We start from the raw sequence: 26,614 nt of genomic DNA, 5'->3' as shown, positions 1-26,614 counted from the left end.
AGGGGGCATTCTAGAAGCTGGGGGGGGGACACCAAAATATTTAGGGAGGGGAGACACTGTAAGGATTGGTGATGGCCAGAGACCCCCTTCAGGAGAGCACGAACAGAGGCCAAGAGACTTTCGTTCCAGAAGGAAGTCGAAAGGGAGAGGCCAGGAGAGTCTTAGTTAGCCATAGCAGCACACCCTGAGGAGAGGCAGACAAGGGTTGACATTGTCCAACTGTGGCCTGAGCTGCCAACAGGAGGGGCCTGGACACTCCTTTGAGACCCCTGTCCAGGCTTCTTCCCCAAGGCTGGCCAGAGGGCCTGTCCCACCTGGGGAGCCAGAGCCAGGCAGCTGGGGACAGGCCTTAAGAGGTTGAGGGTGGGGTGGTTACAAGCTGGGGTGGCCAGCGGTGGAAACCTGCTTTACCTCAGGGCTTCTCAAACTGCCCCGGGCATAAGCATTGCCCGGGAACTTGCTGCTGATTCTGCAGGGGGGCGGGGGGACAGCAGCTCTCTCGTGGCCTCGGGGTTGAGGCCGCAGGTTCGCGGACCACACCTTGAGGAGTGAGGGTCTGGCCTGGGCTTTGGATTCAGATCATCCTGGGGGTCCGATTCTGGATTTACTGCTCACCAACTGTGTGACACTAGGCATGTTTCCAAACCTCTCTGAGTCAATCATCCCCACCTGACAGGAGGAGACCATGTGAGTAGAGCACACAATACGGTGCCTGACAGGGGTTAGTCCTCAATATATTTTGACCATCATCAGGCTGGTGCTTTTTGCTAGAGGGTCTTGGGTGACAAAGAGCAGACAAAACCTGGGGTGGCTGTGTGTGTGTGTGTGTGTGTGTGTGTGAACCCGCTCTGGGGAGCCGTCAGAGCCTGCCCAGCCTCAGGGGAGCCATGACTAGCAGATGCCCCCGAGGCCCCAGTAGTGGGCTTGGCTGGCAGGCTCCTTCCGCCAAGACCATTTCTACCATCCCTATGGGAGAGGGGACCAAGGGGGGGTGTCACAGCAGTTCTCCGCTTCTTGCTATCTGTCACTGGAAGGCTGTTCCTAGTGTCTAGAAGCCACCTCTACTCTTTGGCTGTGGCCCTTCCTGTCTTCCAGGCCAGCAATGGCACGTGAACTCTTCATGTGTTCAACCTCTCTCTGCTTCCTTCTTTGGCTAAATCTCTCACTGACTCTTCTGCCTTCTTCTTCCACTTTTAAGGGCCTACATCATTACCCTGGACCCCCCCGGGTACTCCAGGACACTCTCCCTCTCTTGCCAGCTGATTGGCAACCTTAATTTCACCTGCCCCTCCATTGCTCTTTACCATTTTTTAAAAATTTTAATCCCAGTGTAGTTAACATACAGTGTTATGTCATTCCTTTCGCCATTTAATGCAACATATTCAAAGATGTAACTCCAGGAAACAAAGATCATGGGGGCCAACCAAACCACCACTGCAACCCATTCCAACTGGGACCCCCCCCATCTGAAGTGTAACAGCTCCCCTTGTCAGGGGCTTGTCACAGGGCATGTTTCATGCTTCTCTCCTAGCATCTGATGGCTCCCATCAATCCTTGGTGTCCTTTGTGTTGCAGCTGCATCACATGAATCTTTACCCCCACTGTTGCATGGCCTGCTGTGTGTGTTTGTGTGCACATGTGCATGTGCGAATTTAGGGTCCACCTTACTCCAGTATAATCTCATCTAAACCTAACTGATTACATCTGCACAGATCTCATATCCAAATAAGGCCCCAAATTACAGGTCAAGAGTTAGGACTTCCACACATTTTGGGGGGAGATACAATATGACTCACATTAAATACTGTTTCTAGATATTCACATGGCTCACTTCCTCGCCCTTCAGGTCTTTTCTTCCTTGGTGGGGGGGGTGGGGGGGTGGGGGGGGTGGGGTGGTATGGACGACTGTTCATTTGATTTAAAACTGCACAGTTCCAAACACTCCCTACCCCACCCCAGTAATTTTTCTCCATTGCACTAGCATCTTCTGTGTTTTATTTATTTATTTCATTTATTGTTTTTCTTACCCCAGCGAAAGGTCAGGTCCAGGAGGACGGGGGTTTTTTGGTTTTGTTTTTTTCAAAGATTTTATTTGTTTATTTGAGAGAGAGAGAGCCCACACAGAGGAAGAAGAAGGCTCCCCTGAGCAGAGAGCCCGCTGCCTGCCTCGATCCCAGGACCCTGGGACCATGACCTGAGCTGAAGGCAGATGCTCAACTGACTGACGCCCCAGGACAGGGGTTTTTCTCTGCTTTCTTGCTGCTGCATTTCCTGCACTTGAACACAACAGGCCCCAGATGGAGTTGGGTGAATGTGTGCTCAGTGACAGGCCTGGCTCTTCACCCCGTTATCTCACGGACCTCTCACAGTTCTGGGCCACAGTTCCCAGCGTTCCCCTTCTGTGGAAGAAGCTCAGAGAGGTGAGGGGGCTTGTCCCCAGTCCCCCAGCCTGGCCTGAGATGTGGGCCTGTATCAGACCTCCCCGGGCTTCTGTCCGCTGGGGGTGGGGGGCAGGTCCTGGCCCAGCTGCTGCTGAAGGTCCAGCCTCAGTGGTGCGCGCCAGGCCACACTGGCTGTGTGTGGTGGTCATGGGACTCGTGCCTCAGGGCAGGACCCCAGACTTGTTCAGCCCTGACCTTTACCACATCAGCCATCTTTGCCCTTCCTGACCTGTGACCTTTAACCTGCGGTTGCTGCGAGTGAGCCCACAGGTTGCCTGGGCCTCCTCTAGGTGGGAAAAGGTCTCAGCTCCCAAGGGGTGGTCTCTGCCAGGCTTGAGGAGTGGGGCGACTTCCCAAGCAGATCACTGCACCAGGAGCCACGGTGGGGGGAGACCCGGGCTCCCCTCCTGGGGGCCAGGGCAGCGCCTGCTGTCTAGCAGAATGGCAAAGAGGAGATGGATGACCCAGAGCCAGAAAGGAGCAGCCAGTGTGCGTCTCAGGGCAGAGCGCTGGGTCTGCGAGCCAGGCAGAACTGAAACCCTGGTGCCTCCCGACCTAGTCAGGCCACTCGCTTTGCCTCACTGCAGTTTGGTTTCTTGGGTTCTGAAATGGGAAAACGGATGCCCCTCTCATAGGGTGGTTGAGAGAGTTCACTGAATTAACGTATGTGGGGGGATCAGAGGGGCGTCTGGAGGTCCAATAAATGCAAAATCTCTGACCCTACCTTTCTATCCCCCGTGCCTATGACAAATGAGAGCGAGGTACCCCATTTGCCAGGATGGGTTTTTCTCCACCCCACCGCCTGGAATTACAGGTAGGGAAACTGAGGCAGGACAAAGGTTGGCAGTGGGGTTATGGGTGTATGCTGGGAACATGGGAGATCCTGACTGGCGGCTGGCCGGGGTCCTCAGCACCTTGCTCCTGCTTCAGCTCCCTCCCCTCCCACTTCCCTCCTCAGCTCTGCCTGTCTGCCACACGCCCGCCCTCTGCTGGCTCCCTTGGGTGACGTGGCCCTCTGTCCTCCCTCCTCTGCCTTCAAGGCCCCTTGGACCCAAGACCTTTCTCCAGTTCCCCTGGGACATGCTGAGGGCCGGACTGATACATGCTAGAAGGCCTTGGAAAACTCCTTTGCCTCCTAGGGCCTCCATCTCCGTATTTGTAAATCAGAGACCTGATTTTCTCTGAGCTCGAGTTAATGGTCTCAGAATCAGGCCATTTTCTATCCAATGTGTGCTTACTCCCCTTTTACCCCCTTTAACCCATTTCCAAGATTGTGACAAGGACACATGTTGCCCTCATGGGGACAGACCTTTGCCATCCCCGACAATCTGGCCTCGCATACTCCTTGGCAAGGTCACAGTGGGGTTAGCAGCCTGCGTCTTTCACACCGTGTCCCCCTTCCACGGGGGCCATGCAGTGGCGCCTCCCTGCCAGGGTGACTATAATCCAGGCTGAGTCAAGCTTTTGAGATCTCTGGGAATAAAGTGCCTTCTTCCATTCCCTTCCCTTTTCTTTTCTTTTAAGCCTTATTTTTTTCTGATTTGTTTTTGTAACTCTGAGCCCCATGCTTGCCCCCTGGGGTTTATTTTGGAGTTCCCCAACACTTAAGACCTTGAATACACTATTTTGAAAGAATCAGGAGACCCAATTTTGCTTCCAAGCTGGGACACTAAGTTGCTTTGTGGCTTTGGGCTAGCCACTGAACTTCACCAAGACTTCATGTCTCTATCTATAAAATAGGAAAGAGAATTTTTTCCTCACTGGCATGTTGTGAGGATTAAGAAAAACATTGTGGGCAAAAGATGGCTTTGTGAACTGTAATGTTTATTGCAAGTGCTGGTTCGTATTGTTAGTTAACAGTCTTGACAGTGATCTGGGGTATTTGCTTATGCCTCCTATTTGTATGTGGGTTACTTTCAGGAGAAGCTCCCTACTGAGGCCCTCTCTGACCACCTTTTAAAGGTTTTAGCCTTAGGGTGGAACTTAACCATTGGACACAAAACAGGGGATGTTCTTCACGGTACAGATCATAACATCTACAATGGGCACCCCAACAGTTGTGCAGTGCACAGCCTGTGCAGCTGTATATGGTGATCTTAGACCTGGTTCCTTCCCGGGAGGGAGATGTCTCCTATCTCTCTATTACTTAATATTGTAACCCCCCCAACTTGAGAATCCCTCTCATCTTGTTCACTTTTTATTTTCACAGTACTTTTTACTTTATATTTTCTAGCATACATATAACTAAGTTATTTGTCATGTTTAGTGTTTATTGTCTGTTTTCCCCCAGGTACAATGTGAACTTCTCAAGGACAGGAATCTTGCTTTGTTCACTGACATATCCCAATACCTTAGAACAGTGCTTCATATACAGTAAGCACTCAATAAATAAATATCTACTGAATAACAATCCCTATCGCAGTGCATCCCCTGTGGCTGCCTGGCGCAAAGAAAGATGGTCTTGGGTCATTTCCTTCTGAGCTGACACTCAGCCCATCCCCCAGCATGACATTGATCAGGAAGGGGAACTTCCAGTCCTCCCAGCGGGTGGGTATCTGCCCACTCTGTACTCCTGGGCCTGGGGGCTCTGGAGCCAGGGTGGGCCTAGGGCAATGCTTTTCCTCTAACAGTGGCTGAAATGGGGCAGAGCCAGACTTAGCAGACCCTGAGGGGTGCCAGGAGTCTGGTACAGGACTGTGGCAGCTGTGAAGGGGAGGGGGGGTTCCCGTCCAGGTTCTTCCGTCTCTTGGGCCTGAAAAGAGCCCCATGAGCCCCTCTCCATGGTTTGTGGGTCTGGAGGAGGGAGAGCTTGGTGGGGAGCAGTCAGAGGGAGATGCTAACTTGTGGGCCTCTAGCCAGAACAAATGGAGAGGGTTTTATTTTCCCAAACCTGAAATCCCAGAAGCCCTGCTGCTGCTTTTTGAGGATAGTAGAAAAAATCCGCCTCTCAGCCAAACACTTCCTTTACTGCCCACGCCCCTCTCCCTGCTGCTCTTGGGGGGTTCTGCCAGTGTAGATGGGCCCCGTGAAGGCTTGTGGAGGGTCCCTCAGCAGTGCCCAGAAGACTGCTTGAGGAAGTGGCTAGATCCGAAGCTCTCCATTCCCACCAGGGAGAGGAGGGAGATGGGTAATTCTGTGCTGGACTTCTCAGTCACTGGATACAATAGGAGATAGTCATTACATCACAGTCTCTCTGATAGGTACCCCAAGAATTGTGCAGTGCACAGCCTGTGCAGCTGTATATAGTGACCCTGGACCTGGCTTCTTCTCAGGAGGGAGAGGTTTCCAATGTGCCCCACAAAGCATGTGGCTTCAAAGTTGTCCTTTGTAGCTGTGTGTGGCTGCTGAGGTCCCTTCTAGAGTTCTCTGAAATGGTAATGGTTTTGGGTGGGAGGTGGGCTTCTAGGCTTTGTAGAGTGTTAATATGTACCTCCTCAGCCCACATATGTACCTGAGACCCACGGAGCTCAGGGCCTGGGCAGGGCCTTGGCTAGCTGTGTATGAATAACAAAAAGACACGGGCTCTGGGCTGTGAGTGTGACCTGAGGCGTATGTTCTGGCTATGCTTTACCTCTAGGCCTAGTGGTCCTGCCAGAGATCAAGAAGAAAAGGCATTCAGCCCAGCACGGACACCACTGGATTGGTGGAGTTGCCAAGCTCAGGCCTCTGAGGGCTCAGGGAAGAAGGGAGCACCTTCTAACACCCCTTCTACTCCCCATGGAGGACCACTGGGCAGGGTCCAGGGAAATGGTGTCTGCTTCTTGCGCACTTTCTCTTGACTCCCTTCTCTCCTAGTTAAGCTTGAAGGTGACCATCTGGCCTGAGGCAACCCCAACATCTCTGATGAGGGCTGCATGACCCTTTTCCAGGATTCTCCCAGAGCTGAAGATTCTCAGAACTTCCCTGGGCACGATTACAGAGGGGGCTCCCACCCAGCCTCCCTCCCAGCCCGGCCCTGGGCCTGGCCCTTGACAGGTCTCTGATATGAAAGCTGTTCCCCTCCCGACAGCCTGCAGCACAATGACAGAGAAAGCTACAGAGCTTCCTGCCTTTCCTCCTTCTCACCACCATCAAGGCTGCGCCCTAGAATCCCTACCCTCCCCCTAACTCCCCTCGCCCTCCCCACAACGAAGTCATCGGCACAGTGACATGACACAAATGTCTTCTGGCCAATCACGCTGAGTCTGATTGGAGAGAGGTGGCAGGGCTGTACCTGCGGACAGGATGGGGACAATCACCCAGGAGCAGAGGGGTCCGGGAGACCTCCCAGTGCTCACCGCTGCCCTGACCCTAGTCCCGCCCTGAGGGGGCAGCCTGGAATTGTGGCTACGGTGGTGAATGTTGGGTTAGGAGTGGGAGGGACGGGGGTTGTGGTTGGGGTGATACTCTGTTTCACAAGAGGGCCGTGGTGAGGGAAAGAAGAGAGGATAACTTTGGTGTGGTACGGCTGTGAGATTTTAACCCTAGGGTTGTGGCTAGGGTTGGGGTAAAGTTATGCTGGAGTAGAATTTGGGACTGGGTTTTATTATATTTTTAAATTAAAAAATTTTTTTTTGCGTGTGGTAGGGTTGTTATTTTAACCTACCATTGATGGAACTTTACTGAGTCAACGGGCCCCCCGGGAGAGCACTCAGCAGGCACCACCTAAGTATGGGCACCATGTGATGTGGCGGTGACGAGCTTGGCCTCTGTTATGTCTGGTTCTGTGGCTCACAGCCACGTGATGCTGTGTGTTTCTTCTCCTCCCCGAGTCTCGGTATAAAAGGGTGATGCTAACACTGGCCGCACAGGGTTATGTTGAGAATAAAATAAAAGAAGTAAAAAAAGTGCTGAGTCACACGGCTGAGGACTCAGTCCTCGAGAGAGGAGACTTTTTCTTATCTGGATTAATCAGAGTTCCGGGAGGAAACAGACGGCACCTGCCGCAGGAAGAGTTTGAGAAAGGGTCTATTTGCAAAGGCTCGGATGGGGTCAGAGGGGGCAGGGTGCCAGTGGTTGCTGGAACCAGAGCAGCTACAGGCACAGGAGGGAGCCATGACAGGGAGGTGGCCTCTGTTGGAGGATCGTGACACTGACACCCCCCACCCCCGCACTGTGCCTGTCAGGAGGGAGTTGGGAGGATCGATACCCCCACTCCCTCTCCTGCCCTCTTGCTGGGCTCCCACATGGGCCGAACAGGACAGGAAGGCAGAGGGCCAAGGAGCCCCCAGGGCCCAGAGTGGGGTGGAGAAAGGTCTAGAGGAGCAAGTGGAAGATCTCTAGCCCATCAACGAGCTCTCACAGTGGCACTGCGGGGAAGGGCCATTCCAGCCCAGCTCTCCTCAAGACTCCAGAACCCTTGCCAGCAGCTCTTTTGCTAACCAGCCTGTAGAGCGGGTGATCTCGGGCCAGTGCAGAGCAGCAAGCCTGGTGAGGGAGCCACAGGCAAGGCATCTAGGGTCTTTGCAGAAAACTACAGAACCCCCGGCAAGAGCCTGGAGTAGCTTCTCCACCGCTCTGTGTGGGGAACAAAAGCAGCTTGTTGGGCTCATTAAAATATAATGTATGCAGTTCCCAGCATCCAGCTTAAAAAATAGGAACAACAAACATTTCAGGCTTGTGACTGGACTCATCACATTGAACTGACCAAAGTCCTCTAGGATTTTTGTTTGAAAGGAAAAGGTTAGGGAGGGATGAAGCAAGAAGGGACTGGAAAGACTCCGTGCTCTTTTTCAGATGCCCCGAGGGATGGTTTGTCCCATCCGGTTGCTTTGTACAGAACTGCGGCTAATCAGTGAATGTCACCCTCCGGGTAGTGTGTCTGTGTGTGTGTGTGTGCGCGTGCGTGCGTACACGGCATGGGTGGGCAATCTGTATGAAAGAACATCGCTAAGAAATTATAATGGAGATTTTTTTCAGGCTTTGTGAATTCTCCTTTTGAGCTCAGGGTTTTAAAATATATACGCATATCAGGTTTCACCCCTTATCCGGGACACAGAGGAAGTTTCTGATTTATGGGTCCGGTAGTTTCTCCAGTTACACGACCTTTAAATCTGCCATCAGGTAATGAATTTGCTGCTGTCAGAAAAGGCGCTGTAAGCTTCCAGGTGAAAATTGCTTTACCAAAGTGAAGGGGTACTGTGATAACACTAGTAAAAAACAACTCCAGTGTATACCCATTTCCACTCGTGGACCTGAGTCAGTGTCTCAGCACTCTTCTCCCGATCACTGGGGTGTACATGCGTGAGTGTGGGTGCACACACGTGCCCATGCACACACAAGAGAGTGTGCATACACACACACACACACACACACACACACACACACACACCCCACTCTGGGGAGGGATAAGAAGGAAGGTTTAAGCCTTGCCGGATAATTTCCCAGAAAAAGATTAGAAAGGAAAGATGAATTAAATGCAAAGTCATCTGATAACCATGTGAGACAGGCTGCTTAGGACCCAGCAGGATGTGCGCGCCCATCCCTCTGCCTGCAGATGACATCGTGAAGATCGCTAGATGATTTCCACTGACAAAATGTGAAAACACATAGTTGCTTTGTTAGCTGCATAGCTGTGGTTTTGTGTCCATGATTCATTGTGGAAGTGAGTAGCTGCAACAGGCATTTTGTGGGGGGTTTTTGTTCTTTTTTTTTCTCCTAAAAAAATATTTGTGAAAGGTCTAAAATTCAAGGAAGTCCAGTGCTTTTTGAAAAGAAAAATCCCCATTCCTTGCAAAATGAAGATTTCAGATCAAACCCTCCAGAGCTACCACATGTCTGTTTCAAGGTTTGCTGAGTCTCAGCCCCGGGCTACTGCCTGACATGTCCACCCATGTGTGCACCCGGAGCACGGTGGGGCTTGCCTCTCAAGGGAATCCAGTCCTGCAGAGGGACCTCAGACAGCCCGTGCCTTTGGAGATCCATTCATCCCACATTTCTTTCTTTTTGGGGGTCAAGGTCAGAGCCCCTGGGGCAGGCAGTGCTGTGTGAGGGAGGGATTGTGGAACTAGTGATGTCTTACGGTTAGATAAGTCAGGGTCTGAATCTCAGCCCTACCACTGAACAACTATGCCTGCCATGAGCAAGTGATTGAACCCGACAGGCCTCAGTGTTCTCATCTGTAAGATGGGGATGTCCGTCACTTCCTTATAGAATTGTCAGGAGAATTTACTAATATTTCCAAATGCATCTGGCAACATTCTATGAATGGCAGCCACTCTCATTTGTCTCTGGACTCTGGGTTACCTGGGCCTTTTGTTTACATCAGAAAAGCAGCAGCAATACCTAGAAACTCTGAGAGGTTGCCCAGACCACATGAAGGTGCTTCTGGTCCTAGTGAGGTTTCTTGTTCTGGGCAAGGGTGAGCAGCACCATGTGTCAAAGGCAGGGGGAGCTCCGGCCTGGAGAGTCCCCCTGCTGGTGCTGATCCTGGCCAGGGTGATAACCTCTCTGTGCTTCAGTTTTCTCTTCTCTAAAATGGGAGGTTGGTCATCCCTACGTCCTAAGGTTGTTGTGCTAATCATGTTAGGTATCAAACGTAAAGAGTCTAGCAAAAAATTTTAAAAATGAAATGCCTAGTAGATGTCTGATGAAGACTCGTCAGGTTGGGCTCTTCCTTCTCATAGAAACCTTTTGTTTATGGTCCCGGGGTCAATTTCAGCCCCTGGAAGAGCTGGCTGGCTGCAAGCTGCTGGAACTTTGGCCTGCCCCTGAGAAGTATATCCTTGACCTAGCTCTCCCTCCACACACACAGTGGGTCTCTCTTTGCAGGTCCAAAAGTGGGATAAACTCATCTGACATCACAGGCCGGTGTCTGCTGTCTGATGAGGCAAGCCTGCTAAGCTCTGTGCATGGGGGTGTGTTATGGAGCAGAAAGCGGCCCCGCAGGCCTTGAGCTGGGAACTCAGGGATTCCGGAGGTGGGAGTATTATGCCAATTTGATGGTGGTGAAATGCCATTCCCCAGGCTCTTCGTGGCTGTGGGAGATGGTCCTAGCTCAGTCCCCTCAGCCTAAAGCTCTTTCCTTTCCCTGCTTCACCTCCAGGCCCTCCTCCTCCTCTAATCTCCCGGAGCAGTTGCTTACGACCCTCTGTTGCTTATGACCTCTGTTGCTCTCCAGGGAGAGCAGAAAGGGTGGGATGGGCTTTGCACATGAGATACTCAGGGTAACGTAGGGACCCTTGGCTCCGTGGCTTAGTCCCAAGACATAGTTCTCACGCTGCCATGATAATGTAGAGGTTTAGAGCACAGGCTCTGGAACCAGAATATCTATAGGCTGTATTTGATTCCCAACTCTGTTAGTCATTGCTGTGTGACCTTAGACTAGTTACCTAGCTTCTCTGTGCCTCATCAGTAAAATGGGAAGAATAATAAAAATAATATCGACTTCCTAATTTTAAAGATGGTTAAATTGGTTAATGTACGGAAAGTGCTGAGAACCAGGCCTGATGTTACAAGCACTCTAGAGCTATTTGCTTTTATTTTCTTCATCTTTGGCCCCTTCTGTTTTATCTTTAACCAGACAACGCTTCTCTTTGAACAACAGCAGCACATGCTGGAATGTTTCCCCATAAGCTCAGGGTTCTCTCTGCCTTGGGTGCACTCTACCCTCCTGACCCCTTTCTCTAGCTCATATCACACAACCACTAGAAAGCCTTCCCTGTGCCTCCAGCTCTGAGACTCCTGGTACCTGCTGCCTTTCTGCTCTTGGATGGTCATGAACCACCCACGTTCAGGGTCTCATCCCAGGGCTGCTGGATACGGGTGTATGTGTTGTATCCTGTACAAAGATGTTGATTAGGTTACAAATGTAGCTAAATTTTAGCCTATGTTCTCAGCCAGCTTTGGCACCATGAAAGAAATGGGACTGCTTGTGCAAACTGGACACCTAGAGGGGCCCCTTTCCTAGTTCACATGAAGGCACCAAAGGCAGGTCCTTCCCCACCCTCTGCCTCTGCACTTGGAGGGAGCATGATGTCTTCCCTACAGTGCCCATGTGGAATTATGCACCTTATAAAATGCTCATACATGTACCTTGGAAGTAGGTGAATGATGAATTCATGACATCGAGGTTCCCCAGGAACTGACAAGTCTTCGTAGGGGAGGTTGGAGTCAAAGGTTTCTGACTGCCTGCTGGCCCTAGATGCTGCGGGAGGGGCCCAGCCAGGCCTGGAGAGAGAGCTCCAGTGAGGAGAGAGGGCTCGAAGAGGCCACTGAACAGTTGAAGTCCACAGCGATAACTATCTGGGGACAGTAGCTGTGTGCCCAGCACTGTGATGACTCTATGAAGAATATAAAGATAATACAAGACTCGGTCCCTTGCCTTCCTTTCTGGGGGGAATCTGTGGTCCTGGCCGAGCTGTAGCCTGTGGGTGGTCTGCCGGGCCCAAAGGGAGGCAGAGAAGCTCTTGGAGGGGCCCTTTCCTCTGCTGGGAGGGGAAGGGTGATGACCCCAGCGGTTGGACACTTGGGCAAGCTAGGTAGAAAAGAGGGGGCATTTCCAGGGCCCTGGGTAGCCCACTCTGGCTCCCCTGCCCAGCTCTGGTGCCCAGCCAGGAAAGAAAAAAAAGGCACTGCAGAGTCTCAAGGGGCAGGGTTTGGCAGCCTGACAGCCTACAAGGCAGGCTGCTCAGTGGAAAATGGTTTGTCAACATGAGGTCATGAGGGATCCAGAGGGTGGAGGAAAGTGAGGAGGCCTAGCAGGCTGTCTGGGCCCTTGGGAGACTGAGGCAGCAACTACTGCTTCTCTAGAGGTGCGGGTCTAGAGGCGGGAGTCTGGAGGCGGGGGTCTAGAGGTGGGGGTCTAGAGGCGGGGGTCTGGCCCCAGGCCAGGCTTGTGCCTCACAGACATTCCCTCGGACATGCACAACTCCTGCCAACCTGCAAGGAAACAGGAGGCTGTGTTTCCTCCTGAGCCAGCAGAGACAGCAGAGAGGGCGGAGACTGGAGAGGACAGACCCCTCCCCACCAGGATTCTGCCCCCTTTTCAGCCCCTGCCCTCGCCTGGCAGAGGCATCCCCTGGGGTCTGTGTCCCAGATCTCCAGCTCTCTCAGACCAGGGTGTGGGCACAGAAAGAGCTAGAAGCAGACCTCGGAGCAGGAGGGCAGGACTCACAGGTGACAGAGGTGGGGCTGGGTTGGGGGTGCCGCTGACCACTGGGGTCCCAGGGGTTGGGCACAGCAGGGTGGGCACAGCACGGTGAACGACAGAAGAGGTCTCAGGACAGCCAGCTCTCAGACATGTCATCCACACTAGTGCTGATGACGCCGAATCAGTGTGCCAGGCAGTGAGGGTCAGGGCTGGGTCCCCCCAGAACCTCCCTGCTGAGCTTGCTGTGAACCCAGAAGCCCCCAGCTTCCTCTCTGGCACTCAGGAGCACAGCTCCACTATCCAGGCCCACGGAGCACCTGCGTCTTCAGGGGTCACCCTGTCTCTGGTCAACTCTGGCTCTCTAAACGCCTCTCCTCACACTGTGCAGAAAGCAGCTCCCCTGTGGCGTGGTCCTCAGTCTGTCCTCTGCAAACCCAGTCAGTCTCTTTCCGGCCACACCTCTCCTCACATCTGAAGACAGATGCTGCAGTCTGGGGCCGGAGAGCAGGGTTTAGGATGGCGCTGGTCCCGGTGAGGACTGTTGGGGGACCCTCCTGCCCAGGGTAGGAGCGAAGCCTTCAAGGGACAGAGAGCATGGCGAGGCTAGCCGGGGGAACTCTATCCACATAGTCACAGGCCAAGATAGACTTCTGGGGTTCCAGTGCTGACCCCTCCATTTTTTTATACTGCACGGTCCGATATGGTAATCACCAGCCATATGGGGCTATTTAAATTTGATTTAATGTAAAACTCAGCCTCACTAGACACATTTCCACGTGTTCAGAAGCCACCAGTGGCTGGTAGTTATGTACAGAATAGTGCAGACCATCCAGCATTTCCATCCCCATGGAAAGTTCGGTTGGACAGAGTGACTCTAGATGAATCATCTTGGACAAGTTCCTTAGCTTCTCTGTGCCTCAGTTTCCTTTTCTGAAACATGAGGCTAAAAATAATACCTAGCCCCTAACGTGATTATGAAAATTAGATAACGTAAGGCAAACATAACAATGAATTCACAGCACAGAATGCTTGGGTGGCTCAGTCAGTTAAGCATCTGCCTTCAGCTCAGGTCACGATTCCAGGGTCCTGGGATCGAGTCCCCCATCGGGTTCCTTGCTCAGCAGGGAGTCTGATTCTCCTTCTCCCTCAAAAATCTATAAAAAAATTTAAAAAATACACAGTGAAGAATGAGCACTCAATACATATCCATCTTTATTGCTCAACCCCCACCCTCGCAGTATCATCAGAGAGCCCACCAGCCTGGCACATCTGGTACCCAGACACTGGAGAGTGATAGCTGCTAAGTCTTAGCCAGCCTGCACCTCACCTGCTCAACCCGCGAGCTGTGCATCGCCGAGATCAGTGGGCTCCTGGCTCCTACCGATGGCCATGGGGTCCCCTCCTCCTGACCCACCCTGGCCTGGTGTCCCCTTTCCTTCCGCTGAGGCCAGGCAGGTTTGTGGCGGAGCCCAGAGCAGGAGGTCTAGTGACACTACATTGGGTCCCTGAGGGTTTGGCACAAAGGCTGGCTGACCTTGACCTGGGCCTGAGGAAAGAAGGAGCAGAAAGAGAGCTCTGCGAGGGCTTCCCTTGCCTTGCCAGCATCCAGATCCACAGGGGAGCCTGGGCCACCTGGGGGTGCTAGAGCCTGGGCACCTGCCCTTAGGGGGGCCTGCAGTCATAGGAGGGCCAGAAGCGGAAACGGCATTCTGGGAGGGCCCTCCTGGCTGTCCGTGCTCTCTCCTTGTCCCCCTCCCATCTGTCTGGCTGCTCCCTCTCTGATGCCTTCACAGCTTCTTCCTCTGTCTGCCCTCAGGCGTCGGTGGTCCCCAGGAGCCCCCCTTGCTTACTCTCTCCTCACTCCTCTGTTTCTCCAAGTGTGTAGCATTCAGGGTGCCTACAAGTCATAAGCAGTGCCATCAATGTAATTAATCCCACGATTAATTACATTGAGAACGGCTTAATTAGCAGAAACTATTTCGATCGTCTGTGTGTTCAAAATAAAAGCCAGCTATAGGCACACACACGTAACCGTGAGAAGAACACGCTGTCAAGGGAAGTGAGAGGGACCACTGCCACATTTTCCGTTCATATGCATTGACTGCTTGTTCATTTGTTTTATCCTGTGCTAGCAGACAAGGGGGAGCAGGTGCCAAAGGCTGGGACGAATTTATGGGAACAAAACTTAGAACGGAGACCAGTCCATTCATTAACACATTTGCGCTCCTGAAATTGGGAAGTGTTAGCAGAGTCAGTGCCTCCGTCCAGCAAGGAGCTCTGAAGCCTGGTTTGTTCTGCCTGTTTGCCCTGAGTGCTGTCATTCCCTCCCTCCTAGCTCCGTGACCTCCGTCCTTACAGCGCTCCCGAATGTGCCCTGTGTCTCCCCCGATGCTGCCTCCTGGCCGCTTCCATGTGGAGATCCATCTTGAGGCACTCCACCCTCGTTGTGTCCAAAACTGAGCCATTTCTTGGGTCTCCCACTTGAGATCTTGGCTCCTGGAGCTCCCTCCACCCACTGGTCTAGTCACAACTGGGCATATCCCATGATCTAACCATCCCCTGAATCCAGACTTTCTCCTTGGTCCCATCCGTGGTCCCTGCTAGCCTAGATCACAGCCAAAGCCTTCCAGCTGGCCTCTAGCCTGCCCCGCTCTGGTCTGTCTCCTCCTGGGCCTGGAGCCTGTTCTTCTTCAGTCCCCCCAAATATCTCAGTGTTCTCATCTGTAAAATGGTGACGCAGCAATAACAAATGGTGGGGTAGCGCTAAGATGAACTTAACCTGGTTTGGTAACCTAGCTTCTGCCCTTGGGAGTCATATAACCTTCAGGAAGGGATAGAAACTTGTTACTCTTGATTTCTTGGCTATGAAATGGAATAATGAGTAAGTCTTAGAGTTATGAGAGACCTACATGAGAGGTTGTGGGCAGTGCGTATTACTGGCATGGAGGCTGGGGCAGAGCGAGCATTCATTAAATTGTGGCAGGAATTTATTCCCCATCTGCCCTCTTCCCGCTCCCTGGCACCCCACGTAGATAGGTAACTGCTGTTATTAGTTTCCAAGGTAGCCTTCCTAGGTTGCTTTATAAAGATGCAAATAAATGCAACACATGTGCTTATTTTCTTTACGTTTACACAAAAGCTCATGTACTCCACACCAGGAGTCATCAAACTTCTCCATAAAATGCCAGATAGTAAATAGTTCAGGCTTTGAATGACATACCATTCTATAACCTCTCAGCTCTGCCCTTTAGAGCAAAAGCGGCCACAGTCAATGAGCGTGGCTCTGTCCCAACTCAACTTTATTTGTGGAAACTTAAACTTGAATTTCCTATCACTTTACCATGTCATGAAATATATTTTTCTTTTGACTTTTTTCAACGCTTCCAATATATTTAAAAAAAAAAAAAACTGTTAGTTCACCATCCGTATAAAAACGGTTGGTGGAGCAGATCTGGGCTGTTTTTCCACTTTTCAGTATGTCTTGGAGAGCTTTTCTGTAGCGGTAAAGAAGCCGCTTCTCTTGGTTTCGAGGGCGTATGACTCCATCCTGTGGATATATCCTAGTTTGTTTAACCAATCTCCTACTGGAGGACATTTATCTTGTTTCTATTCCTTACAAAATATTTTGCTACTACAGAATAGTGTTGCTGTGAATAATCTTGTTCATCCATCATTTTGGACATTCCCAAGCCTCCCCTAGAGGTGGGGCTGGGACGAGGCTTCCGGTGTGTGATTTATTGGGGGATTGACAAGGAAGGGAAGCAGAATGGGAAAGTGGAAAGAGCGTAGCAAGGATTGATCCCAAAGAAATCAAGGCAAGGCGTGACTGAAGATGGAGCTTGCAGAATTGTCCCCCCTGGAGGCAAGGGGCCAGGCTTGGGAAGGTCTTGTCTTGGCAGACATTGGTGATGGGCAGGGCTTGTCAGTTGGTTGCCCTCAATCCCTAGAGCAAGACTCCCATGCAGCCAGTGGCAAGTGCACCAGCTACAAAGGGGACAGGACTGGGGCATGGTGGCCACAGTTGCCTACATGGTAGCTTTGTCTGCAGCAACATCTTGGAGCTAGAACTGTCAGAGCAAAGCATCGATGCACTCAGTGGGGCGAGACATTGCCAAATTGCTCTTCTAAGGGCTGTATCAGTTCAGGTACCTGCAGCAACGTTTGAGAGTGCCTGTTTCAGTACAATCTCGCCAGATTAGTCTGTTATTAAACTTTTGAATTTTTGCTAATCTAATGGATTAAAAATACTATCTCAGAGTAGTTTTCATGTGCACATCCCAGAATGAGCATATCTTCAGGGCGCCTGGGTGGCTCAGTCGGTTGGGCACCTCATTCTTGGTTTCTACTCAGGTCATGATCTCAGCGTCCTGGCTTCAGGCTCGGTGATCAGTAGGGAGCCCACTTGAGATTCTTTCTCCCTCCCTCCCCTTCCCCTTTGCTCCTCCCCCTGCTCACACTCTCTTTTGCTCTCTCTCGCTCTCTAAAATAAGTAAATAAATAAAGTCTTTCAAAAAAAAAAAAAAAGAATAAGCATATTTTCATGTGCTTAGGAAACATTTGTATTTATTTTCCTGTGAAAAAGGCCCATGCCTCCCCCTTCCAGAGGTTGTCTTATAATATTTTCCTTTTTTTTTTTAAGATTTTATTTATTTATTTGACCGACGGAGATCACAAGTAGGCAGAGAGGCAGGCAGAGAGAGAGGAGGAAGCAGGCTCCCTGCTGAGCAGAGAGCCCGATGCGGGGCTCGATCCCAGGACCCTGGGATCATGACCTGAGCCAAAGGCAGAGGCTTTAACCTACTGAGTCACCCAGGCGCCCCAGTCTTATAATATTTTTCTTAGCTGGAATGTCTTCCTCTTCATTTTGGACTATGAAAACCCTACCCCTCTCTTAAGCCCCAGCTCAGATGCTGTGGTCTTTATGACGTCTGAATTCCTGTAGCTCTGTTAGCCATCATGGTCCACTTTGGGTCCAACTTATTTGTACACATTTACCATGCTTTTCCTGAACCTCACTTTCCTCATCTATAAAATGGAGCTGCTGTGGAAAAACAGAGATTTATTTTTATTATGAAATGACACGTGTTTACTGTAAAAATGTTTTACTGAAAAAAATTCCAAAAACGTAGAAACAGGGGCAGCCACTGTTTACAGATCCTTCCAGATCTTTCCTGTGCCTGTATAAATATCTATAGGGGGAAAGAGAAGTTTCTCTTAAGACACAAACCTGGAAGCATACTGTCCATGTTATTCTGCAACTTACTTGCACTATGCAATAAAATAATGTGGTTAAGATGATGCATTGAAAGCATCTGGCCTAGGGCACCTGGGTGGCTCAGTCTGTTAGGCATCTGCCTTTGACTTATGTCACGATCCCAGTGTCCTGGGATCAAGCCCGCATGAGGGTCCCTGCTCAGCGGGGAGTCTGCTAGTCTTCCTCTCCCTCTGGTCCTCCCCCCGCCTGCTCACATGCGCTCTCACTCATTCACTCTCCCTTTCTCTCAAATAAATAAAATCTATACAAATAAAAGATTTTTAAAAAAAGTATCTGGCTCTGTCCTCAATAGACGGTACCTCTAATTACTCCATGCACCGTGCAGTGAGGCTTTTAAACTTTCTTTTAGCAGCAAAAGCCTCTACAAACAAAACAGTATTTGGAAGACCAATTTGTAAAGTAGATAGCGTGGACCCTCCAGGCCCGGAGGGCACTTGGACAGGGTGGAGGGCAGGGTGCCTCTCACCCACTTATCTCCCCAGTTACTTTTGTAAACCGGGGGGTTAAATATATTTTCAGGATGGCAGAATGTGGGCACAGCACAAGGAACTGAGTGACATCCTTGTGGGTCTGCACAGTCTGGGCAGTTTTCACTTGGGCCCAAAGATCCCAGCCAGCAGGGACAGGAAGTTTGTTGTTTGTTTGTTTGTTTTTCTCTTCTCCCAAATTGGTCAAAAGAGCCCCCAAAGCCCTCAGATGAGAGCAGATTGTAGATCAGTGGTTTTCCTCTTGGTTTGGTGCCAGCCTGCCATGAATTTTTTCATTGGTCCATGAAGAAATGAACAAAATAAAGTCAATGTGGTGAGGTTTCCATGAAGTTAGGATTGTTCAAATGTTTCTTTTGGGCATTGAAACGTCTTTTGTTCCATGGAATTATGGAGGTAGTAAGTGGTAGTTGTGTGTGTGTGTGTGTGTGTGTGTGTGTGTTAATTTCTTACTTACTTAAACAAAAAATTGGCAACTTTATGTTGTTCCCCTACATTTGTTTCAAAATTTCCCTGATCCACACGATCCTAATGTCTAGAGACAGCAGTTCTGGTCTGTTGTGGCTGCCTCGCCAGGACTTGCCTGGAACAATCCCAGAGAGATAGCAAATTCTCTTCTTGTGCCAGGAACGTCCAAGAACCACTTTCGTTGATGAAACCAAAGCAGCTCTTACAAGGCTGAGTAGACGGAACCTCTCCTGTGGGGGGCTGTGGTCCAAGAAAGTCGCCTTCTCCGCGAAGGTCTTGCTTGCTTCTGTTGTTACCACTCTTGTCCTTAAGGGGGCACTGCTTCTTTAGCCCACCCGGGACCCAACATGGCGCCACACCCTTTCCTTGATGTCCCCCCCACCCCCACCCCGGACCTGAGACTAGGATGTGCAGGCAACTGGGCTTTTGCTAAAGGCTTGTGAATCACTTAAGGGAAATGAGCGCAAAGATAGCACAAAGCCAGACTACGGGGCTTACAAACTCCACAGTTTGCAATCTGCACCCCATCCCAGATGCCTATGACCTTCTAGGTGCTGATGGCACAGGCAACCAGCTAGAGACCCCCTCCTCGCATTGGGGGCCTCCCCACCCAACTCTAAGGACTGAGCTGGAGCTTTGAAGGGAGATGGGGGTTGCCTTACAGGGTAATTTTGGTAGAAGAGGTAGAAACTCTCAAAGAACTAGGGCTTCCTCCTTTACTCGACTGTGAGCACCTCGGACAATGCAGAACTTTTGATTTCTGTCATTTAACCTCAAATCCCCATCCCAGCTGTAGATGACAGTGGATTGGATTCAGGAGGCTCTGGTTGTTAAAAATGTGTGGACACCAGATTGAGCACTGGGCCTTTTACATACAAGGTTGCTTGGACAGTATAACAAAGTGTTTTGGGGAATCTTTTGTTCCGCTTAGATGAAGAAGAATTTTCAGTGGCTTGTCTGAACTGCATCTAGCACTTCTTTTGTTGTCATTCATGCAGTTTTAAAATTTGGCATATTTTTCAACTTACGACTATTTACTTACATTTGCAAAGTAATCACATGGCCTCACTCTTGCTCTTAGTCCTCGCTCCGGCCCCATGACGTGGCGTCGCTCTTCCCACTTTTACTAATAGGATTCTGAAGCTCAGAGGAGCTCCATGACTTGCTCAGGCCATCCTGCTAGAAGAGGACGAACTGACATTTGCCCAGCCGAATCCTGTTCCCTGGGGTCGGTACAGCCAGGTCCTATCAACAACTAGGGAACATAGGAGTTTCTTTGTTGGCGGTGGCTTTTTTCTTCCCTGCAACATTAACCACTGGCCTTAGGATTTGAACTCGGGAATCTTGGGGCCATCAGCACTGAGTTCTGTTAGAGAAACAAGTGACAGCAGTGACCACAATGACAACAAACTGCCAAGAAAGAAGCCTTTGAGTTTCCATCTTGACCCAATTGGGGAGCTCTTCGTTGGTCAAGTTCAAAAAGTGCAGAACTGGGCAGAACATGAGCTACTCCCTTCATCTTTCTAGGGTGCTTTGCGGTGCTGGCACTAAGCTGAGCCATGGCCCCAGCCTGGTGCCAGCAGGAGGGGTCTCCCACCACCCACCAGTTCCCCCCAAACCCCCGCTCTCGGGCACACTCTGGGAAGCTCTGGAAAGGACTTTGTTTTCTGCTGCAGGTGGTTGTGCTGATCTTTCCCTGGAAATGAACAGGTGCCTGAGGTTCGGGCTCTCAATTCTGGCCCATTACGGGTCCCAGAACTTCTCAAGTGGCTAATAGGTCCCGTCTCCCACTCCAGACCCCAAACTCAGGAAGCAGGGTGAGGTGTGGTTGGGGCCTATCAGGGTAAGGATTTGCTGCTTGTGACCCTGGAAGGAAGAGCAGCATTAAAACCTATGGGAGGCGCCCCTGGGTGGCTCAGGTCATGATCCCAGGGTCCTGGGACTAAGTCCCGTGTCAGGCTTCTTGCTCAGTGGGGAGCCTGCTTCTCCCTCTCCCTCTACCTGCTACTCCCCCTGCTAGTGCTCTCCATCTCTGTCAAATAAATAAATAAAATCTTAAAAAAAAAAAAACAAACAAACCTATGGGAGCCAAGCTCTGAGTAAAGGGGACTCAGGGAGGGCTAAACATTGCCTAGGGAAGTACTGGGGTACCCACCGCTGACATCTCTCCTGATTTGGCTTCTGCCAGGAAAGGATAAGAGGAAGCTTGTTCCTGGCCCAGGCACCAGGGTCAACAGAGCTGGAGTAGAGACAGCAGAAGGAGAGGGCCCCACACCTATCCCACTTGGGCAAGGAATCCAGTGGAGAGGCTGGGGTTGGGACCTACTGGGGGAAACGCCCTCCAGACCTGAGCGGATACTCCTAGGCTGAGCTTCTGTCGCAGGCTGGGCTGCTCTGTTAGGGGGCACAGGAGTCAGGATGCTCTGGGTTGGAATCGCAGGGCCCTGATTTACTGGTTGTCTAACTTTGGGCCAGGAACTGCTCCCTCAGCTTCACTGTCCACAATGCGCTCCCACTCGCCGCAGTGCAGACGCCGTCATATACAGTGGTCCGTGTACACTGTGAAGTGACAGGATATTGACCATGGAGGCGACCTCGTAGAATGGCCTGATGATAAGCCCACGAATAACGCATTCAAATTCATGAGACAGTTCAAATAGTTAAGATATCAAAGGATGGGGGCGCCTGGGTGACTCAGTGGGTTAAGTCTCTACCTCGGCTCAGGTCATGATCTCAGGGTCCTGAGATCGAGCCCCACTTCGGGCTCTCTGCGCAGCTGGAAGCCGGCTTCCCCTCCCCCCCACCCGCCTCTCTGCCTACTTGTGATCTCTGTCAAACAAGTAAATAAAAACTTAAAAAAAAAAAAAAAGATATCAAAGGATGTGAGAAAGAAAGTTTCCAAAGTGGTAAATAGATACATGAAGACCATTTCAGCTCAGAAGTAATAAAGAAAGGAGAGAAAAGGCAACAGTGAACTACCATTTTATACTTATTCAACTAGAGACGTATAAAAATTTTGTTAATACATTAGGATGTCGAGGTTGCTCTCTGAGTTGTACATTTATACATTTTGATACAACCTTTCAAAAAACAGTGCACCATTGTGTACCTAGAGCCATAAATGTTTATAACCTTTTCCTTATACCCTTCAATATGGTCATTCTAGTCTGTAGAATTCATTCTAAAAGAATAATCCTCTTTAAATGTGTATTTTAAGTATTTTTCAAAAATACAAAATAATATAACGAATCCCCCCTTTACTAAAGGAATATTTTCACAGAAGGAAAAAAAGCTGTACTTATGTGGACATAAGTATGTCTGCAGTTAAAAATTAAAAACAATCTATGTAACAGGCAAATGTCTGAATAAATTGTGATTTATCTTCAGCTAGACTCTCATCTGAATTGAGATGATAAATATGAAAACTGGGGTTACATGAAGTATGATCTAATGATAAGTGAAAAATCAGGATTTAAGCTGTGTCTACACAATGACAATATGGTACGAACATGTATGTGAGCAAAGGTTGAATGGAAACGTGCAGAGTGTTCGCTCCATGGGGCAGGCGGATGATGAAGGAGGTTTTTTTCCTTCAATATTGTTATATTATTTTTACAATGAAAAGAAATTAGTGGGAGAGTCCAGGCTCCGCCCCCGGACCAATCTGTGAATGAGTATTAGTTGGGCACCATTTCCACAGGTTAATTTGTGTTAAGGGTTGAATTAAGAAGTGACAGGGGGTCAGCTTGGGGGCAGGACTCAGTTTGGGGGCAGAGGTTGGTCCCTCAGAGTCTCAAAGACACTCAGAATGTCAGAGCCACACGGGATGGGTCTCACACCTTCCTTTTATGGTCACGGGCCCCCGAGGCCCAGAGAAGCTGTGACTTGCCCAGGATAACCCAGCAAATGGCTGGTTATTCCACACAGGCGATACTCACTCTCACAGAACCAACTGGCGGGCCTTACCTCGCTCCCCCTACCTCAGGGCACCTCCACAGCCCTGAGCCACTGCGCCTGGGTAGAGAGAAGGCAGCCACACAGAGGGCACTCTCCTAGTACGGAGGCGGGGGGTAGGCGGCCCGAGGGGGACAGAGGACCCAGCAACGCTGCTTCTCGGCGGTCAACCCCTGTTCCCCGATTATCTCCACAGGACCCTGAGTGGGCTCAGCCAGACCCAGGCCTCCCAGCGGCACGTGGGCTTGTCCCGGTCTGTCCGGCTTTACCCAACCACCGCAGCCAGCGGTCAGCTCACCTCCAACGCCCTGCCCGCAGGGACAGGCCTTGAGCGGAGGGATGGCGCCCAGCAGGCAGCGTATCTGGACCACCCGTCATCCCCCTGGGGTAAGGTGACCCTGTCTCAGGGTCCTAGAGGAGCAGGGCATCTCAGTCTCTGGCCGTCTTGTCCCCACGTTTGCTTCCCCTCCACTCTCACCTGTTCCTCAACCTCTCAGCCCATCAACCAGCAGTCGCCAAGTGCCTGCTTTGTGCCAGGCTGCAAGGGTCCCAAACCAGCTGAGGGGGGACCTTGCCTCTGTCACACATCCTGCCTTTGCTTCCTTCACAACCAGCCACGAACCTCACCTCCCTGACCCTGCTCCTTTCACATCTTCCTTACTGCAACCCGAGACCCTCCTGAACCTGCCTGGGCAGTTTCTTCCTTAGTACCCACAGCGGGGCCTCGGCTCTCCAGAGGAGACAACGGAGCATCCCCGTGGGCTCATGCATCGGCACATTCTGGTCATTGCCCAGCAGTCCTTTTCTTTGTGCCTGCTCCCTCTCTGTCTCTGTCTGTCTGTCTGTCTCTCTCCCTTCCTCTTGTCCCTCAGAGCAGCGACTCCAAGCTGCCCCCATGTCCCATCCCTCCAGAACATGGACACGCCTGCCACGCCTTGGAGAGATCCTCACCTTCCTATACATCTGCCCCGTGGTGCACACCACTCCCTCACCTAAACCCTTGCCTGAGCTCACCTTCTTTCTTTTCTTTCCATGTTAAACGCTGAGGTGAATTTCACCTAAAATTAACCATTTTTAAAGTGTACACATCAGTGATTTTTAGTGTATTCATAATTTTGTGCAACTGCTATTACTATCTGATTCTAGAACATTGTCATCACTCCCCAGAGAAACCCTGTACCCATAAAGCCTCCTTCCCCCTCCCCCAAGCTCCGGGCCCCATTAACCTACTTTGTCTCTAGAGATTTGCTTACTATAGACGTGTCCTAACAGAACCTGCACAATATGTGGCCTTTTGTGTGTGCTGTAACTTAGAATCATGTTTTCGAGGTTTATCCCTGTCAGTACTCATTCCTTTCTGTAGTCCATGACCTCCTCTCTTGCCATCTTGAAAAGGGAGTGTCCCGTGTCTTGTTTCCTCTAGAACACTAGACCATCCCTTGTCCAACCCCCACAGCTCTGTCCTCCCTCTTCGGCCTGACCCCCGCCCAACCCCTTCCCATCAGCAGATGCACTTGGTTCTGGCTACCATTCTCACAAACACACACTTGCGCACACACACACACACACACACACTCTTCCCTCCTCAAGCCCTCTCCCTCTGGCTTCCCGCCCTGGGCTCCCCACACTGAATGAATACCCCTCCTTTGTATTTCCACTGCCGCCACCTGGTTACAGAAGCAGCTTGCGTGGCTGCAGTGCCCTCCCAGCTGGTGTCCCTGCCTCCCCGTCCCCCTGCCCACTCCAGCTGGGAGGGCACCGGTCCCCCACACGTCCTCTTTGATCTCTCACTGAAAGCTTTCAAAGGCTTCCCACTACCGACCCAGTAAAGTGCCCGTCTTTGTTCCGGCAATGGGGGGGGGGGAGCTCCACAGCCGGACTCTAGTTGTTCTCGCAGGCTCTGTCTTCCTCCCTTTCTCTTCGAAATCTCCTCTCTGGCAAGTCACAGCCATGGTCAGTTTTCTGCCCTGTGATTCCCAGCCCAGCTGCGGCACTTGCTAGCTGTGTGATGTGGGGCAACCCAACCTTCTCTGGGCCTCAGTTTCCTTAACTGTAAAATAGATATCAGATTGGATATGGGAACATAGTCAATAGTCAGCCATTGTAACCTACAAAAACAGCAACATTGTAGGCTGACTCTACAAGAGTACTCCCCCAAGAAGAGTAAGAGGGAAGGTGCACAAAGACAGCTTAGTGGTTGCACGTTGGCACCCCTCAATACATGCTGGATCATGACCTTCGCGAGGTGGTACCCTGTCCCCCACCATAGGACCTTGCTTCCAGTAGGTAGTTAGCAAATGCCCTTGGGATGGATTCACCCCTGACCCCACGGGCCTTCTAACCAGCCTCTGGAGGTCACAGCTGTGCCTCTCAGCCCTGCCCCCTGGACCCAAGCCCTCTCTCTGCAGGGCTGAACCTCACTGAGAAAATCAAGAAGATCAAGATTGTCTTCACTCCCACCATCTGCAAGCAGACCTGTGCCCACGGACACTGTTCCAACAGCTGTGAGCGCGGCGACACCACCACCCTGTATAGCCAGGGAGGTCATGGGCATGACCCCAAGTCTGGCTTCCGCATCTGTGAGTCCCTCCCCCGCTCAGGGGGTTCCCAGGCCCTGTGGGGGGGCGTGGGTAGACAGGGTGGCCAGAGGGACAGGCCCAGTCTTGGGCAGGAGCCCAGAACTTCTGCAGAAAGGAAGCCTGCTGCTCTTACACTGTGGCCTCCGTGAGTTGTCCCCAGTCACACAGAATGTCGAGTCCTCTCCCAGCTCTGTGATGGCCTAGCTGTGTCACTCTAGGCAAGTCACCTAACCCACCTGAATCCATGGTTCCTCCATGGAGAAGTGAGGGGTTTAGTAGTGCCCCAACCCTCCTGTCCTCCAGGTTATTGTGGGGTCCCAGGACTGCATGAAAGGGCCCTTTAGGAAGGCAAGGGCTTGCTATTATCTACCCTTCCTCACTCCTAGCCTCCTGGAAAGTCCCTACATTTCAGGGTGTGCTGGGCTCCCCAGGCCATCCAGATGGGAGTTCCTGCTCCCCCTGCTTCCTTGTGGTCACTCGCTGGCCCCATGCAGGGCACTACAATGTTCTTCTACCCACCAGTCACCTTGAGATCGCTGTTGTAGATTTCTGCCAGATCCCCTGCCTGAACGGAGGCCGCTGCATCGGCCGGGACGAGTGTTGGTGTCCCACCAATGCCACCGGGAAGTTCTGCCACCTGCCCTCTCCGAAGCTGGACACAGGGTCTCTGCAGAGGGGGTCCCGCAATGGGGTCCTGCAAGAAGGCCCCTTGAGGCAGTCCACCTTCACCTTGCCTCTCTCCAACCAGCTGGGTGAGTGTGGGGCTGGGGGTTGCACTGGGTCACAGGGGGTGCCAGCTTCTTTGGGAAGGGCACAGAAGTTGCCACCATTCAGACCTCCCTCCTTCGCTGCCCCCGGTGGCAATTTCATCTCCTAAACTTCCCTTTGCCCTTCCTCCCAATTCATCAATATTTTTTTTTTTTGTCCTTACCCCCTACTGGGTGCTACAGATGAGATTTTTTTTTAAAAGTATAAAGGCGGTTTCCTGCCTTCAGGGAAGCCTCAGCCCTGGACGAGAGAGCGGGGCTGGATAGGAAGGAGAACATGATAATATAAAACATGTCATTTCCCAGGTGCCAAGTAAAGGGCACCAAGAATACAGACTTCCCTAGAGGTCAGGAGCTAGAGGGCCCCCCAGTTGTCCTCCAGAAGACTGAGAGGAGGAGATGGGCTTCAGTTGGCCTTAATGGGTGGCCAGCCTTTGACTAAGCAGAGAGCATGGGAGGGGATCCTGCACGCAGGGACCAGGGTGAGCCATGGGGTGAATGGGGGGCCCTGCCGTGTCCGTCGGGCCAGAGTTCAAGGATGGTACAGGATCCTGGCAGGAGGTAGAATCGATAACT

General features: G+C 51.4%; 1 protein-coding gene across 1 annotated transcript in view; it reads left to right on the top strand.

The window, feature by feature from the left end:
- LTBP2 (latent transforming growth factor beta binding protein 2) overlaps positions 1-26,614 on the top strand; it is a 100,044-nt gene that overhangs the window by 25,613 nt on the left and 47,817 nt on the right. The window contains exons 4-6 of the mRNA XM_044232445.1: positions 22,889-23,079; positions 25,101-25,271; positions 25,817-26,023. Of these exons, the coding sequence (XP_044088380.1) occupies positions 22,889-23,079; positions 25,101-25,271; positions 25,817-26,023 (569 nt within the window). The remainder of the gene's footprint in view (positions 1-22,888; positions 23,080-25,100; positions 25,272-25,816; positions 26,024-26,614) is intronic.

The sequence above is a fragment of the Neovison vison genome, chromosome 13 (assembly GCF_020171115.1).
Source record: "Neovison vison isolate M4711 chromosome 13, ASM_NN_V1, whole genome shotgun sequence".
Classification (NCBI taxonomy): domain Eukaryota; kingdom Metazoa; phylum Chordata; class Mammalia; order Carnivora; family Mustelidae; genus Neogale; species Neogale vison.
The sequence above is the reverse complement of the archived record's forward strand: the minus strand, read 5'-3'. Positions and strand labels throughout refer to the sequence as shown.